Genomic DNA, 15,486 nt, shown 5'->3' with positions numbered 1-15,486 from the left:
TATCAAAAATATTTTTTTATTTTAATTACTAAATATATATTAATGTTTCAAAGTACTTTATAAATATGTTTATCAAGCAACAAATAATTTTTTATAAAAATTTATTTTCAAAAGTTCTACTCTTAAAAGTATCAAAAATTTTAATCCCAAACAAATAGGGCTAATTTGATGAAGCGGTACATTTTTTTCTCCATCGGGAGTGGTGGATAAAAAATTTCTCAAGCCAAAATTAGTATGGGTTGGCCTAGCAAAATCGATATATTACTGGGTTAAAGGCAAGAACCCTTTTTAGATATCCAGTTATATAAAAAGTGATAGAAATTAGCACGGATTCGTTCAATAATAGAGAACCTGAATATGAATGGGAGACGTGCATGTCAGTGCTCATCATCGAGCAGTTCATTTCAAACTCTAGCGACAAATAAAGGGCCGTGCGTGAATATTTTGCGCAAGCTAAGACCCTTAATAGTGGGCGTCTACTCAACTATAGTGGAGTTTCAGGATAATCAAAATTACTATCATTATTAGGTCCCTTTCAGATAGTATGCTTGACTCAGGTGATGTCTCCATCCAACAAGTTGTGCCTTGTTCTTCTAAACAAATTGATGAAACTTGGGAATTATTTGGACTCCTACAACTCAATCCCCTTCCCCGTCCCTTGGATGAGAATTTTGGTCAACATAGTTAAAGTAATATCACTAGCCAAAAAAAAGCCTTCCGAAAAAGAAGCAAAGTATAAATAAATTGAGAGTTGTGACCCCGTATATGTTACTTTTATCTCCAACGAAATCATGGTGTCTCATTCAACTTGATCCGTATTTTACAATATTTTATTTTTGCATTTTATTAGTAACAGTAGAGGCGAGGCCGTGTCAGATATGATTAATCCTCATGCCACGTTGGATATGATAAAATTTTGGATAAATTATGTTTGTAGTTCCTAAACTAAATCAATTTTTTAATGGTCTCTAAACTATAAAATTCAAAACTTAAGTCTTTTAACCATCTAAACCTCTTTAATGTTGCCCCCGAATAGATTCGATCATTTTTTCTCATCAAAAATCTGATGTTGCAAAATCCGATGCTGACGTGGCAAAATTCGAGATAGATATGATAAAAAATAATATTTTATTATTATTTTTAATTTTTTTCATTCTTCTTCCTCTCCCTGTCTTCAACCCTCACACCGGCTCGCCACCCGCACAATCCCCCTACCAGCCCCCCTCTTCGTGCTTGAGGCTTCTACCCACCTCAAACATGCCCGCCTGCTCCGACATTGATGGGTTATGCACTAGCACCCCCCCCCCACCCAATCCCCTTCCAAGTCAGCTGCCCCTCACCTTCCATTGTCGCCCCCCTTTTCTCCTCCCTCACCTCCTGTCGAGCCCCTTTTCCGTCACGCCAACATCCCTATCGACAAAACCCCCCTGCCCTCGCTCCCTCGACCGCACACCTCCTTTCTCCGACCCTGCTGCCCATCTCTGCTCTCCTCGCCATCACCTCCCATCGATCTGCGCTTTCACCCTCCTCTCCATTGTCATCCGTGTCGACCTTCTCTTCCACCTTCCTCAGTGCTTTCCTTCCATAGATCTTAGGAAAAAAGAAATAAAAAAAAAAAATCCAACACAAAAACTCAGTAGTCATCTAAGCTTCCATGTTTTGTTGCTCCAAGCCTCCACCCTGTTGAGTTGGTGGGGGTGGTGCAGAATCCACCGACGGTGACAGGGGTAGGCGGAGTGCGTCGGAGAGTGGAACCGCAGGGGCACATGGGGGCAGGGGCACCTGCACACAATTCATTGGCGCTGGCGCTGGGATGGGGGGGGTGCGACCGAAGGAGTCGGTCGAGAGGAAGGAGAAGATTCTTACAGAAGTCTTTTTCATTTTTTTTTGGGTGTTTTGCAATCATGCAAGGCAGAGAAAAAAAAATAAAAAAAGATAAAAATAATAATAAAATATTATTTCTGTATCGGATTTTGTCCAGTCAGTACTGAATTTTGTAACATCAAATTTTGATAAGAAAAACTGTCGGAATCCATCTGGGCACATTAAAAGAGTTTAGATAGTTGGAAGATTTAAGTTTAAGATTTTATAGTGTAGAAACTATTAAAAAAATTGACTTAATTTAGAGATTACAAATATAATTAATCATAAAATTTTTGATGCACAGATTATAGATCATTTATCTTCATAGAATAAACCGTTTTGTTTTTTGAATTTTTAGCTTATATCTTGTTAACCGGTGCGTGTGGTTAATAGAGAGTTTAAAAAATCGTTGTAGGAAAGATTAGTATAGCCTCTTCTTATAATGTTCCTGTTGTACTGATGACTCCAGACATTCCTGACAAGGAAACGTTGTACTAAAAATAATTTTATCTCCTCTGCATGTTTAAAATGCTATTTTCTATTAAATTTATGGATGTCATAATAACAAAAAGGATCATGCCATACCATACCACTTGTTACATTTTAGATCCATACACTGATTTCACTGACAAAATCTACGTGGTTTATGGCAGGTTGCCATTCTATCTTGGCCATCAGGATATATTCCTTTCTGTTATTGCTGATAATGGCTGCTGACCCTCCATTACTTTTCACAAAGCTTTTAACCAAGCCGTTAACATCTTTGGTGCGAAAGAATTATAGATCTTTTTTCTTAAACATCAATCGTTGGATGATGTATTACATAATTTTTAAAATATTTTGAACTATTTTTTTCGTCTGTTTGTATAGCTCTTAGAGTGGCTATTGTGCGATCCAAGGGTATACATCGCCCAAACAAAAGAAAAAATATTCTTCCGCGCGGGAGATACAACCCGAACCGTTAATAATTCCGTTGAGCCGCGAAGTTTTGCCCGCCTGTCCACCTAACGGTGATCGTAAAACGAATGCAGCGGTAGAAGAGCCGTAGGCGATGCTTCATTCTCCAAATCCAACATCCACGTTGCTCTCAAACCGGGGAAACTGGCTGGCGTTGACGTCGAGCCGGTGATACCGCGAAGCCATTTCTAGCTGTTTCTTTTCATAAACCGTTTCCATTACCAATTTGACGGATACCATGGGACGCACGTTTAGGGCACACAAACCTCCTCCCACGTGGCGCGAAATGATTGCTGCGATTGGCGCACATCTCGTCCAGTATCCGGTTGCCACGTCATCGTCAGTGCGCCCTAGGCTTTGCATGTGATATACTGGAGTCTGGTGCCCAGGCAGATTTCAGTATTTTATCGTCCATCCGTTTCGGGGGAATATCATCAAGATTCGTGTCACTGCCTTCCATTCACGTGGCAAAGGACTAGAAAGCCTCGTCTCCGCCGTGTGGACCGGTTTACGCTGGTGGACAGAATAGAAAAGCCCAACGGAACGGAGGGGGAGCCAGAGACCGCAGTCGGCATCGGTCTCCTACCTCGAGGAAAACGGGCGAAAGGTTTCTCCACCGGATCCTCTCACCCCTGACCAAAATCCATAATAAGAAAATTCTCCCCTCCTATAACCTAGCTTCCATATATAGCTCTCCGCCCTTCGCTTTGAAAGGGGAAGGCGACCCCTTTCTCCTGCCGATCTCCTCACCGCGGATAGATTTCTCTCTCCGCCGTGCGATCTTGGACCCCAGGTCAGGATCCGCGCGCCTCAGCCTCTCATTCGATCGTCCGATCTCTTTCAGGGATTCTTTTCGTTTTTTCTGGGCGAATTTTACATTAGATCGAGTTTTCCGAAGTCGAAGTCGGAGATGGTACTTAATCTCGGGATCCTTGCTGGGTTTGATTCGAAGTAGTTTTAGATCTGTTGATGATCGCAGTTTCTTGGAGATAGGGACGCGGATTGTGTTCTCGATGTGCTTGTTTTGGTTTCTTATTGTTTTAGTCTTTATCGTAATCTATTTGATGATATCTGTAGGTTTGAATTCTTTTGGCTCGTTTTTTTTTTTTTTTGGGTATATTGATGCCTTTTGATCGCTATATTGGTTCTTTCTTTGTTGTTGTGCTTCTTTCTTGCTAATGATCTCGTGGATTGTGAGATTTTTTTTCTTTTTCTTTTTTTTTTTTTTTTTTGGAACAAGCTTGTGAGAATAATTGTTTATAGTCAAATTGCATTCTTGCTTCTAATCTTTTGGTCGGAATGCATGTCCTTGGAGAAAAACAAAGATGGGGTCCTTGGGTTTCTGCTTTCGTAGGAGGAATACGAGAGGAAGAAAGTAGAGAGTGGTCTATTCTACGGATTTTTGTGGTCGGAAATCTTGAAGATGGGATTAGCCTGACTGCCCATAATTTGACTATCCACATCACAGGACAGATGTGAGACGTTATTAATTGAATTATGATAAGTGCAACGACAGATTTGAATTACATTTTTTTCTCTATACGTTATATAGCAATATATGTGTGATTTGGCACGCCCAAAAACTAGTTTAATTTAAGGGATGAAGGTTGATAGGTGGAAAACTGGACATTATATTGGTTGATTGCACAGGGATTTAACATAATGTTTAGGCATCTGGTGATGACTTAAGCAACCATAAGCCCCCAAAGAGTCATTCAAGGAGTGAAGAATAGAGGTAAATTCTAGGGTTTCCTTGAGAAAACAGAAAACTTAGAAGTTACGACTTAGCACTCTTAAGTATTAACCATTGGATTTTTCAGGGTAAGTGATATGTTTGCATCTTACTTATCTGATTAAAATTCCATTACTGACTTGAGATTCATGGAATATGTGGCTTATAGTAAAGTTAATGACTATGACCATTTTAACATGCCAAAAACTTAAGCTTCCTATGGCCTAGGCAATTAGATCTGTTTTTGGTCTGAAGGTGTGCACAACCAAAGCAAACTCCTTTTCTTTCTCTCTTTTTTTTTTTTTTTTTTTTTTTTGTGTGTGTGTGTGTTTTTTTTTTTGGCCAGGGTGGGGGGAGAGGGGGGGGGGGGGGTCGATTCTCGATTTTAACTAGCCTTTATTTTACAAAAGAAAAGAGAGGTCGATTCTTGCAAGAATCCTTCATTCACAGTTCGTTATTTACCCCTCATGCTTTCTACATGCAGATTTAGATCTGTCATCTAAATGGTGCCTATTCAATTACATCTTTCACTGTAATTTGAGTCAAGTATAGAAAAGTAGTTGTTTTCTATGTGCCGATAAAGAGGATTGTGAATTAAATTGTGCTTATTTGACAATGTGCTGGGCATGTATCAAATGAAAAACTGATGGATGACAGCCCATTCAGTGACTTGATTTCTGAAGGACATCGGGGGATAGTTTAGTCAGGAATGAACTTCCAGTGCTTATTCTTCTGTTAAGCCGGAATGCCTAAATCTTGCAAAATTCCGGTGATGTGCAGAAGCTGATGGAATGAAGGTAATTCCAACTGCTTATGTGGCAAAAATAAGATATCGAACATGAAGGATGCTTTGATATAATTTGTTAGCATCAGACATTGAATGTGCATGGACCTATAGACTAGTTAATATTGACATAGACATGACAGCTTAGTGAATCTTTAAGCAACCATCAGCCCTTCGATTCTAATTTACTAAAGGAGGATTTGCATTCTTAATATATAAAATTTAAAAAACGGTGCTGAGTAAATGGTACAATTAATTATGCAAATAGTCTTCAGTTGCAGGAGGCCTTCCTGACTGTGGGTTTCTAGGTTATGAGTCAGTCCCTCTGGAACCAAATCGAAGGTAGTCAATACTATGTGATTTTATATGATGATTTAGCGTAACCATATAGGTACTTGAGTTGTCTTCATTTTGGACTCTGCATATATGGTAAAATTGTGGATGCAACTGCATTATTATCTAAAGTATTAAGTTTTATAGCTCAGAAGTAGAGGGCAACTCATTATTCTTAAGCCATGTGGCTTTTAACATCTGTTTCGAAGTTCATCTAGTATTAATATTTTTGATAGTTAGTGCTGACAAATCATTTAGATGTGTATGGTATTCATGTGTGCATGGACACATACACAAGGTTGTGGGGACAACACGAGCACATGTTAAAAAATTTGGATGAATATTTCTTTTAAATATCTGGCTTCACTATAGAAAATCTTGACTTGGTTTTGTCTTTCTTATTTCCTTTAAATAAATAGCTGTTCAAATCTAACTATCAGTTTAAGTGGATCCATTTGTTTTCTGTAATTTATGAGGACTAAATCCAACTACTACAGTCTTTCTTAAACTTTTTGCAGAAGCCATGGGTGTGGAAGTAGTGGGAGCTGATGTTACATCAGGCCAGGTTAAAGGTATTGAAGGGAATGACACCTTTCTTGCTGAGATGGACAGTAAGACAGAGACAAATCTTGGTCAGGAAGCTGGGGAACCAATTAAATCTGGTCTGGGTGATAACTCACATGGAACAAAAGAAGAGACAAAGGAAGCAGATCATGTCACAAATGCCAATTTCCCAAAGGATGCTGTGGATGAGTGGCCTGCTCCACAACAATTCCATACGTTTTATTTTGTTAAATTCAGGTCATATGAAGACCCTAAGCTGAAAGCAAAAATTGAGCAAACTGACAAAGACATTCAGAAAAAGAATCAAACACGATTTCAGATAACTGAAGCATTAAAGGCGAAAAGGGTAAGCCAAACCATAATGGATTTTATGCAACACTTGCAATTCCTTTTTTTAAATTAGTTATAAATGTGAGAGATAAGTATCTTTCGAGCTTCACTCTTTTAATCATGATAGTCTGGTTCATTTGTCATGTTTGTGACTATAGGAACAGATTAAATCAGTGACAGCTAGTTGCTGATCTGATACAAACCTTCTTATTTTTTGTGCAGTCTGAAAGAGCAAATGTGATTTCACAGCTAAAGCCTTTGACTACAGAGGACAAACAATACAGAGCAGTTATGGATGAGAAGAGAAAGGAAATAAAACCACTGCAGACTGCTTTGGGCAAGCTCAACAGTGCAAATAATGTGGTGAGAGAGAAGGGCTTGGGTCTATGCTCTTCAGAGGAAGAACTTAATGATCTTGTAAGCTTGAGATATCTCATTGCGCTGGTACATTATTGCTACTCTTGGAATGTTGTGACACTTTCTTCTCTGTGACCAATACAGATTAAGAGTCTGCAATATCGTATCAGTCATGAAAGCATTTCCTTAGATGAGGAGAAACAATTGATGAGGGAAATCAAACAGCTTGAAGGAACAAGAGGGAAAGTGATTGCTAATGCTGCTATGAGGGCTAAGATTCAGGATACGTTAGGTCAAAAAGAAGCTATACAAGACCAGGTTAAGGTAAGCTCGCATGCTCCTATATTTAGTGTATGTTTCCTTTTGAACCTGAGTATATTTAAAGTATTTTATATAATCTCAAAATCTGCCAGTTTCAATAACTTTTAAAAACTTTGTTGCAGGTAATAGGTGGTGATATTGATGGAGTCAGAAAGGAGCAACAATCCGTTAGGGCAAAAATTAAGCAACTGGAGGAAGAACTGAAGGCCATAGATGAGGAGATAAGTTCCCTGCAGGAGGAATTGACTTCAGTGACTGAAAAAAGGAACAAGGCATTCGAAACCCTGACTGAACTGAGAAAAGCACGTGATGAAGCGGTAAGTAGATGGATTTAAGCTTAACTTCATATGGCAGCATGGTACTGTACCTATTCAAAACATTGTGGGTACGGATTTTGTTTTTTTTTTTTATGAATTAGATTCATGGGTGTAGATATTCTTCTTTTTTTCCTGTTATTTTTACATAGGCCTGATATATGCATGGCTCCAATCTTTTACTGATATATATTCTTACTGGTAACTGAACCTTTGTCTGGTTTTGAAAGTAAATGCATGCACCCTTTTTCTGATTTTTGATAGGGGATAATTGTGTTGGTTCCCAAAGTCAGAGAAAATATTGGTGTATCCAGTATACTGCTATTTCAATACGATGAAGCTCTTAGAAATATGAGGGATCTAGTATGGTATCGTCAATTCACTTTTGGGAGGTTCCCTAATAATATTGCACATTGACAACCTTGAAGATAGGCTTCGGAAGATAGAACCCCAAACCACTTGAAGAAAATGTAAAGCTTCTTTGTAAAAAGCAAAATATCTAAGAGAAGAAAACACCAAATATGGGTCAAATTGTCATGAATCTTATGCATAAACAAGTTGCATCAGGTTACAGCATTTTTATCTCCCTAATTTCTAGAGATTATTTAATTTTCATTTCTTATTGGAAGAATTTTCATTGAGTTAAGGGTCTTAGCTGCAAACACCAAAGATTGCTATGCCTAACAGTGAAGATTGTCCTTAATCAGTAATCATGACCAAGGGACATGTGATGGATCAATGCTCCTGCTTGATTATGTGATTCTTAATCTTTTCTCCGTTAGTTGCTGTGCTCACATATCTACTGTCCTTATACTGGGTAAAGCAATTATCTCCTTGCATTATACAATCTGGGAGAAGGAAGTTATTTCTTTATTCGACTCAACTTGAATCTCCTGAATAAAATAATAATCAATAAGAATTTTAGAAAGTGTGGCTTTGGGCCCTTTAGTTTTATTAATATTTTATGATCCATATAAATTATGATAAATATCATGGTTGGAAAGTAGAATCTATATTCTTTGTTTTTATTTTCTTATTAGGGCTAGTTTTATACTATTTGCTTTCACTCCCTTTATTCCCATTCTCCAAAATCATGACATACATACTCTGTTATACAAGTGACATCCTTATCTGAGCCGGAATCTTCTTTTAGCTAAAAGAGGAAAAGTGCAACTTCTCTACTACTCTGTAGAGGTCTACCATCTTTATTTGAGTCTTCTCTAGCTAGACAAGGATGAAAATTTTCCTCTTTTCATGCTAGTGAAGTCCAATCCAAATCAGGTTGGATTTCTCTCCTAACTGAAAGCAAATATAAATAACCAAAAATAATAAACTATTTTAAAATTTTTAAATTTGGGTAGAGCTTGATCTTGTCTCTTGTATGAACTTCGTCTGTATTCGCATCACTAAATTCTTACACTAAATTCTCAACGGATTAGAAATTATGACTTTCCAAAGCTTCAATACTTGATGGAGTCTTGGATGATGTGGATCTTGCTTCTGAAGCTTATTTAGATCTATCTAAAGTGGCTAGATTGCTTCACGGTAGTTTAGATGATTTTCCTGGAACTGCCCTCCCTGTTTGGGAAATTGATGTCATACTACATAGAAGTGGAGCTGAAGAAACATCTGCTTTCCCATTTTATGGCTGAACTTTTTAGCCTTTTAATTTGAATTCATCCTTTACCATGGCATATCCACATGTTTCAGCATTAGTAGAGCAAACTTCTGTGTCTTCGGATGTGGGAGCCTATTTTATGACAACAATTACAGGTGTTGAAATTGAAGGTATCAGTTGAGTCACAAGCTTTATGAGTTGTGTGATCTTCTCCTCCGATTGGTCGAATCAAGACAACACATCATCATCTGCTTATCCTTCAATGTATTTGGAGAACCAAAAGCGTTCTTCCATTTACTTACACTACTCACATGTTTATATGATATACTAGAACTTTATAGAATAGGGATCCTAGGCTCTGATATCAACTTGATGCGAACAGGAAGCAAGAAATTCCTTCAAACCACTCAACCTGAATCTCTTTAAGAAATTTAGAAAATAGGAAAAATAGTGAAAGTAGAGTCTAGGTACTGGGATTCCTCTTCTAGTTTAAAAATGTTACAGCTTTTCTGAAATGGATATGATTAGAAGAAATAATCATGACAAATTAAGATCTTACAAATGTAAATTTTTACTAATATGTAGGTTGTCTTTAGCCGCATTTTGTAATTCTTCCTATATCAAGAGATGTCTGATCAAAGTCTTCTCTGAAAAGAAAATTTTTGCCTTTGTCGACTAGTTTTGTGAGGCTCAAATGATGTAATTTGGTCCTGAAGCTCGGTGCACTGTACCCTTACGAGATGGCACCACATAGTAAAGCTTTAAAAGTTATCTGACTTGAAAAAAAAAAAAAAAACCTCAACTAGATGGTGTACAAGAAAGTTAGGGCTTGTGAAAGTTTGGTGCATGATTTCGATTTTCTGATGTAGTGGATCTCACTCCGGAGCTATATTCTGTCCTCCCCATAGTAGCTAGAGAGGTTCACCTCGAATGTAATGATCATCTTGGAGCAGGTTTCCCTCTGTTTGAGGGATTTAGCTCTTGCTAAATGAGCATTAGTGATGTAAAATACCTCTTGGTTGGACCTTGCTAGGAAGTTGAGCCTTCTGATTGATTGAAAAAGATTGGATCCTCTCATGCTTCGGTCCTGGGACCTTTGTCTCAATAACAAAGTCCTTGTCCGATGGCCTTTCTTGCTTCACCTATAGAGCATTCATAGTTTGTGGCACTGTCTTTTTGTCCTTGGTCCTCACCGAACATAGAAGGGCTCAAATAGTCTCAAGGGATTCGAGTTAGGCGGATTGAAGGAATCCCTTCTCTCATATTGAATCAAGTTGGTATGAAAGCTCTCTTTGTTAGGTTTGTAGTGGATGAAAACTATAGTCAATGCTCTTTATTTTCACTCACTTTATTCTCATTCTCAAAAACCATGATGTATGTCGTTTATTTATAATTGTGAGGTCCTCATTTGAATCAGAATTTTCTTCTAGCTAAAAGAGAAGAAGTAGAAGAGAAGAAGATGCAACTTTTCTACTAAGGTTTACCTTTTCTATTTGAGTTGAATTTCTTCTAGCTAGAAGAGAATGAAAACTTCCCTCTTTTCATATTAGTGAAGTCTAGCTTAAATCAGGTTGCATCGTCAAATTCTTCCCGGACTAGATATTATGACTTTCCAAAATTTTGGTACTCGACTAACTCCTAGATATGGCAGATCTTGCAACTGAAGCTTGTCCAGACCTACATGAAAGAGCTAGCCTGGTCTTGAACAGGTTGGATGATCCTCGTAGATCATCTCGACTCCAACAATCTCTTTCTTTGATTAAGATAGACAACTTTGCAGGAATATATTTATTCTATGTGGTACTGCTAAACTTTTATCACTATAATCTCTTCGCATAACTTCTTCATGATTGTAGCTGCAAACATTATGTGATCTTGAACAATGAAACACAATTCTCATTTGAACTCTGGTTGTCGATGAAGTTTCACCCCATATCTAATAATTTTTGTCGAGGATTCATGCAAGATCAATCTCTATACTGTAATTTCTCTTCTAAACCTTGCATGGTAGTCGCTCACTATGTGACCTAATTCAAGAAGGTCAATAAGTTAAGGGGGGAAAGGATTAGGTTTAAGAAAATACAGGGCATATAAAAGACCAAAAAGCAAAAAGTTATAAAAATTGATAAATTCTTAAATGTCATGCACAAGATAATTATATTGAAGTACTCACCTCCACTTGACATGAAATGCAGAGATTGACAATGGTTATTTGGTTCTTTTGACAACTGGAGATATTATTGTTAAGACCTATTATACTTACATATTTCCATGTGCCGTTTATGGTGCTTGAGTTTTGGTGATGTCAATGCATGCATCTTGTACAGGCACCTTTGGTTGCGGAAATGCTTAATATGAAAGCCTACAGCTTATAGGCTTCAGTATATGTGAAGAACTAAGACAAAGTCTACAACAAGGGAGCAGAGAGCCTCTCATTATAGTTTGCAAATCTATTTGGTTCATGCTGGGGAGTGGGCTTTAGTGATGCTTTTCTGCATGTTTTTGTATTTTTTGATGCTTGACGGTGCTGTCTTGTTCCTTAATTCCACTTAGGCATCACAGATGCAAAAATGCATGTTGCCTAAGTTAGGCTGCGGCTAATAATTGTCTTGATACATGTTCGTTTGATTCAGAATGCATGTTATTATCAAAACCGTTCACTCTTGAACAATGCCAAGGAACTCGCTGCAAAGAAGGACTTAGCAGCATTGGAGGGGCTTTCTCACAGTGAGGTCAGCCTCATTAATATGTTCATATGTCATTGAGTTAATTCATATTTTTTTTAGCAGGGTAATAACTTCTCTTTCCTTTGATGATAGGTTGAAAAATTCATGTCACAATGGAGCAGTAATAAATCCTTCAGAGAGGATTATGAGAGGAGAATATTGCCATCACTTGATATTCGACAGTTGAGCAGGGATGGCCGAATGAGAAATCCTGATGAAAAGCCCATTATTTTGGAGGCCACACCACCCACTGAATCAGAGACAATGACTCCACTGAAAGCAAATGCAAAACGAGCAAAGGAGGCTGTCAAGTCTGCTGCACGGCCTGATGCTGCCTCTACTCAGAAGGCCCACAATGAAAAAATCATCGAACCAATCCAGGTAGAACCAAGAGGAAAGGTGGGTGATCTGGAGGACATAAAAGATAATGATGGTACTGAAAAATCCCAGAAAGAGCTGTCAAAGTCTTATGAAATTGATGCTGCAAAGTTGAAGGAGATGAAAAGAGAAGAGGAGATTGCAAAAGCTAAGTTAGCCATGGAACGGAAGAAGAAGTTAGCAGAGAAAGCAGCAGCAAGGGCAGCAGCCAGAGCTCATAAGGAAGCCGAAAAAAAGCTCAAGGCAAGTAGTCTCTCTCTCTCTCTTACTATCTGCGTGTATGTATGTATGTGTGTGTCAAGTACTAGTAAGGTTGTTACCTGGAAGGAACTTAATAGCTGACACAGCTGATATCTGTTGAAAAAATACTAGGAGAAGGAGAAGAAAGCTAAAAAGAAGGTTGGACCATCAGTACCTGCCACATCTGATGAGCAGATTGAGATGGATGCAGAGCTTGTGGAACCAGAAGAAGCTGATGTAAAAGAAGATGACCCCATTCCAGTGAAAGCTAAAGAGCAAAAGCAGAATGTTAGGTACAGGAATTTAGCAAAAAGTCAGAATAGGCTTCCAAAGGTCATCCTCAAAAGAAAAAAATCACAATCATATTGGTCATGGGCTGTTCCTGCCACCATATTAGCTCTGGTGCTCTTGATGCTTGCGTGCTACTTTACTTTTTGGAGAAACTGATGTGCTAGATGAATTAGTGCTGATGGACCAATTTTGCAGTCGGGGCAATCAGATAGCAATGAACTTATCTTTTTAGTTTGCTGGTAGATGTACCAGGCACTTTTTATTTTGAGGCAATTCTGGTGTGTTTTTGTAGAAACTGAAGGAGCGTGCGATGGTTCTGTATGAGAAATCAGCTGGTCTCAGTTACCTTTTTGAGGCTTGCACACTATTTATGGGGTCCGATTTTAAACGGATGTCTGGAGAACTGGAATAAGATGTTTAGGGATATTGTCATTAGAATATAATATCTATTCATATAGTTATCAGTGAGAGTTATTTGTATTTTTATGGATAATGAATAATCTCATTGTGAACATCAGTAATTTCAGCCATGACACCAAGGGCAACCGCAGTTGTTTTATCCCATGTCGATCATTGTGCTGATTCTTGTCATGTGCATGCTTCTCTCTTGTTATTTGTGTCAATATTTGATTCTCATAATGATCTATTCCTGCATAAGCCCGGCAAGAAATATGTACCGAATGTGGACTTCCTGTTTATTTATACTTCTTTTATCCATGCAAGTTTGAATCTGAAGGCATAAACAATGTTATTAATAGCTTTCCTGCTGCTGGAACTTTCATTGGAGTACCATTGGGCGGAAGAAATCCAAGCTCTTGCTCTCCGCCACTCTGTTTTACACCAGATGCAGCCTGCTGGAACTTCATCTGTTATCGGTACTAGGGTCTGTGATGCGCTAGTGCTCAGGCTGTGAGGATCTTCTCTTTGCTTGCCCTCTTTTGAACTGTGAGGGATAATTTTCTGCTTGTAGTGGGAGCTCTTCCGGCAGAAGTCTTCTGTATCATTTCATCTGATAAACTGGTGGTGATTATGTCACCGTTCAGCTAAAAAAAAACCTATATCTCAATCCAAAAAGCAACGATCAAATCTACAATGAAATAAAACATAATTGAATTTAATTAAGCTATTATATTGTACGGTTATACATCAACATGTGACTGGTCTAAAATGCTTTGCACAAACCTTATGAAGAGACGTTGGCTTGTCAGCTTCACATACTCGGCGAACCGAGCTCTTATCAGCTGACCGACAGTTTGCTTGTCAGATTCACAAATCAAGCTTGGAGTATGATGATCAAACCAGGCAAAGGAGAGGCATTGATGGACTTGTCATAGCCCGGAAGCATGCATGACTTGCAGTAGATAACGCCTTCTACGGCCAGGGGCGGTGAGGCGTTGATGGACTTGTCATAGCCCGGAAGCATGCATGACTTGCAGTAGATGACGCCTTCTACGGCCAGGGGCGGTGGACGGGAAAGAGCCGAAGTTAAGACACGAATCCACGCGAATCCTTCGCTGCAACCTATGAAGTGCGCAAAAATGCTTTAGATATTCTATATTTGGGTACGCAAAAATGCTTTAGATATTGGTGCCACAAACGGTAGTTGCAGAAATATTACCAATCTACTGTATTATTGTTGTGTCGCCTGCATATAGACCATGGTGCTATGGGAGGGTTCGGGTTGCAAGCCCAACTATTTGGTAGCAGATCGTGCTTTGGGATCTGTAAAGAAGAGTTAGATCTAAACTGCTGCGCTCAAATTTATTGGGTTTTTTTTCCACGTCCGATTTTTAAATGCAATGAAAGAGAAGCCTTTCTTCTCCATCCCATCGGCCACCGTTTGCTGCCCTCCCATCCCTGCAACCCTCTTCCATCCCCGCCGTCCTCCCGTTACTCTTCTCCATGCTACAGTGCGCAGCTCTATCAACTGCCTTCCTCCGCTCATGCCGTGTGCCGTCTTTCTCTCGAAAATTGTTTGACAGGAGGTGGAGATCAATCGACGGCGGGAAGGGCGGCGTACATCGTGAACGGAGGAAGACAGCAGATAGGGCTGCGCACTGCAGGATAGAGAAGAGCAACAGGAGGATAGTGGACGATGGGGATGGGAGAGGGCCGCCCCATATGATGAAAGGTTTGCGACTTGGCTCCGAAATGGGATGGCGGCCCTTCCCACGCACTCTCCTTTATGGCCATCACAATGCATTCAGGGGCTGTTTGGTTCGCAATGCGGATAGAAATTGAAATAGGTTGGTATCGAAATTAAAATAGTTAAATTTTTAAAATATTAGATTTATATATAAATTTAGATTCGAAATTGAATTTAAAATAAAAATTTGAATATTCAGAAGAGCGTAGAGATTAAGTTTTAGATAAATTAAACTATTTAAATTCGAAAATCAAAATTAGAATGGCACTGCTCCCAATCAAACGATAGGAATGAGAGTTGTTGCAGGAGTTTAGTTCTACATTGGTTATGAGTCAAGAGTAATTCTGACTGATATAGTTGGACTCTATTCCCTCTCTTGAGACGTCTTTTGGATCTTAGTCCAAAGAGACAAAATTGTGAGGCTCAAAACGACCTGTTCAGTAAAAAACTACGGAATCATCGGGCTAGAGGAAGAGATCCTCCAATAGACAGAGCTTCTCTTGACTGGGGGGCTATTATTGTGGGGGGAGGG

At 38.9% G+C, this 15,486-nt stretch overlaps 1 protein-coding gene and 1 long non-coding RNA gene across 5 annotated transcripts; one reads left to right on the top strand and one right to left on the bottom strand.

Annotated features, from left to right (window-relative positions):
* Positions 1-3,331: 3,331 nt before the first annotated feature.
* LOC105040982 (proton pump-interactor BIP131) lies at positions 3,332-13,372 on the top strand. 4 transcript variants are annotated; one of them, XM_073252922.1, is made up of 9 exons: positions 3,332-3,613; positions 5,210-5,349; positions 6,188-6,579; positions 6,786-6,980; positions 7,065-7,244; positions 7,364-7,558; positions 11,807-11,905; positions 11,993-12,520; positions 12,650-13,372. In XM_073252922.1, exons 3-9 carry the CDS (start codon positions 6,193-6,195, stop codon positions 12,962-12,964), a joined length of 1,899 nt encoding a protein of 632 aa, XP_073109023.1. In that variant the 5' UTR covers positions 3,332-3,613; positions 5,210-5,349; positions 6,188-6,192; the 3' UTR covers positions 12,965-13,372. The 4 variants fall into 4 exon arrangements, with proteins under 4 accessions (XP_073109023.1, XP_073109021.1, XP_073109022.1 ...); XM_073252920.1 differs by lacking the exon at positions 5,210-5,349; XM_073252921.1 differs by lacking the exon at positions 5,210-5,349 and having other exon boundaries at positions 6,167-6,579.
* A 90-nt stretch (positions 13,373-13,462) lies between these two features.
* LOC114914125 (uncharacterized) lies at positions 13,463-15,004 on the bottom strand. The gene is made up of 3 exons (XR_003800751.2): positions 14,427-15,004; positions 13,991-14,329; positions 13,463-13,863 (listed from the first exon to the last, which is right to left on the bottom strand). It is a non-coding gene; the product is annotated as an uncharacterized lncRNA (long non-coding RNA).
* Positions 15,005-15,486: the final 482 nt, after the last annotated feature.

Source organism: Elaeis guineensis, chromosome 2 (assembly GCF_000442705.2).
Source record: "Elaeis guineensis isolate ETL-2024a chromosome 2, EG11, whole genome shotgun sequence".
NCBI classification, from domain to species: Eukaryota; Viridiplantae; Streptophyta; class Magnoliopsida; order Arecales; family Arecaceae; genus Elaeis; species Elaeis guineensis.
This window is presented reverse-complemented; position numbering and strand designations above follow the sequence as displayed.

Bases quoted from the DNA above. Each gene is read 5' to 3' on its own strand.
- LOC105040982 (XM_073252920.1), top strand. From the start codon at position 6,193: ATGGGTGTGGAAGTAGTGGGAGCTGATGTTACATCAGGCCAGGTTAAA. The intron at 6,580-6,785 runs GTAAGCCAAACC...TTTTTTGTGCAG, and splicing joins AAGCATTAAAGGCGAAAAGG to TCTGAAAGAGCAAATGTGAT. The intron at 12,521-12,649 runs GCAAGTAGTCTC...AAAAAATACTAG, and splicing joins AAGCCGAAAAAAAGCTCAAG to GAGAAGGAGAAGAAAGCTAA.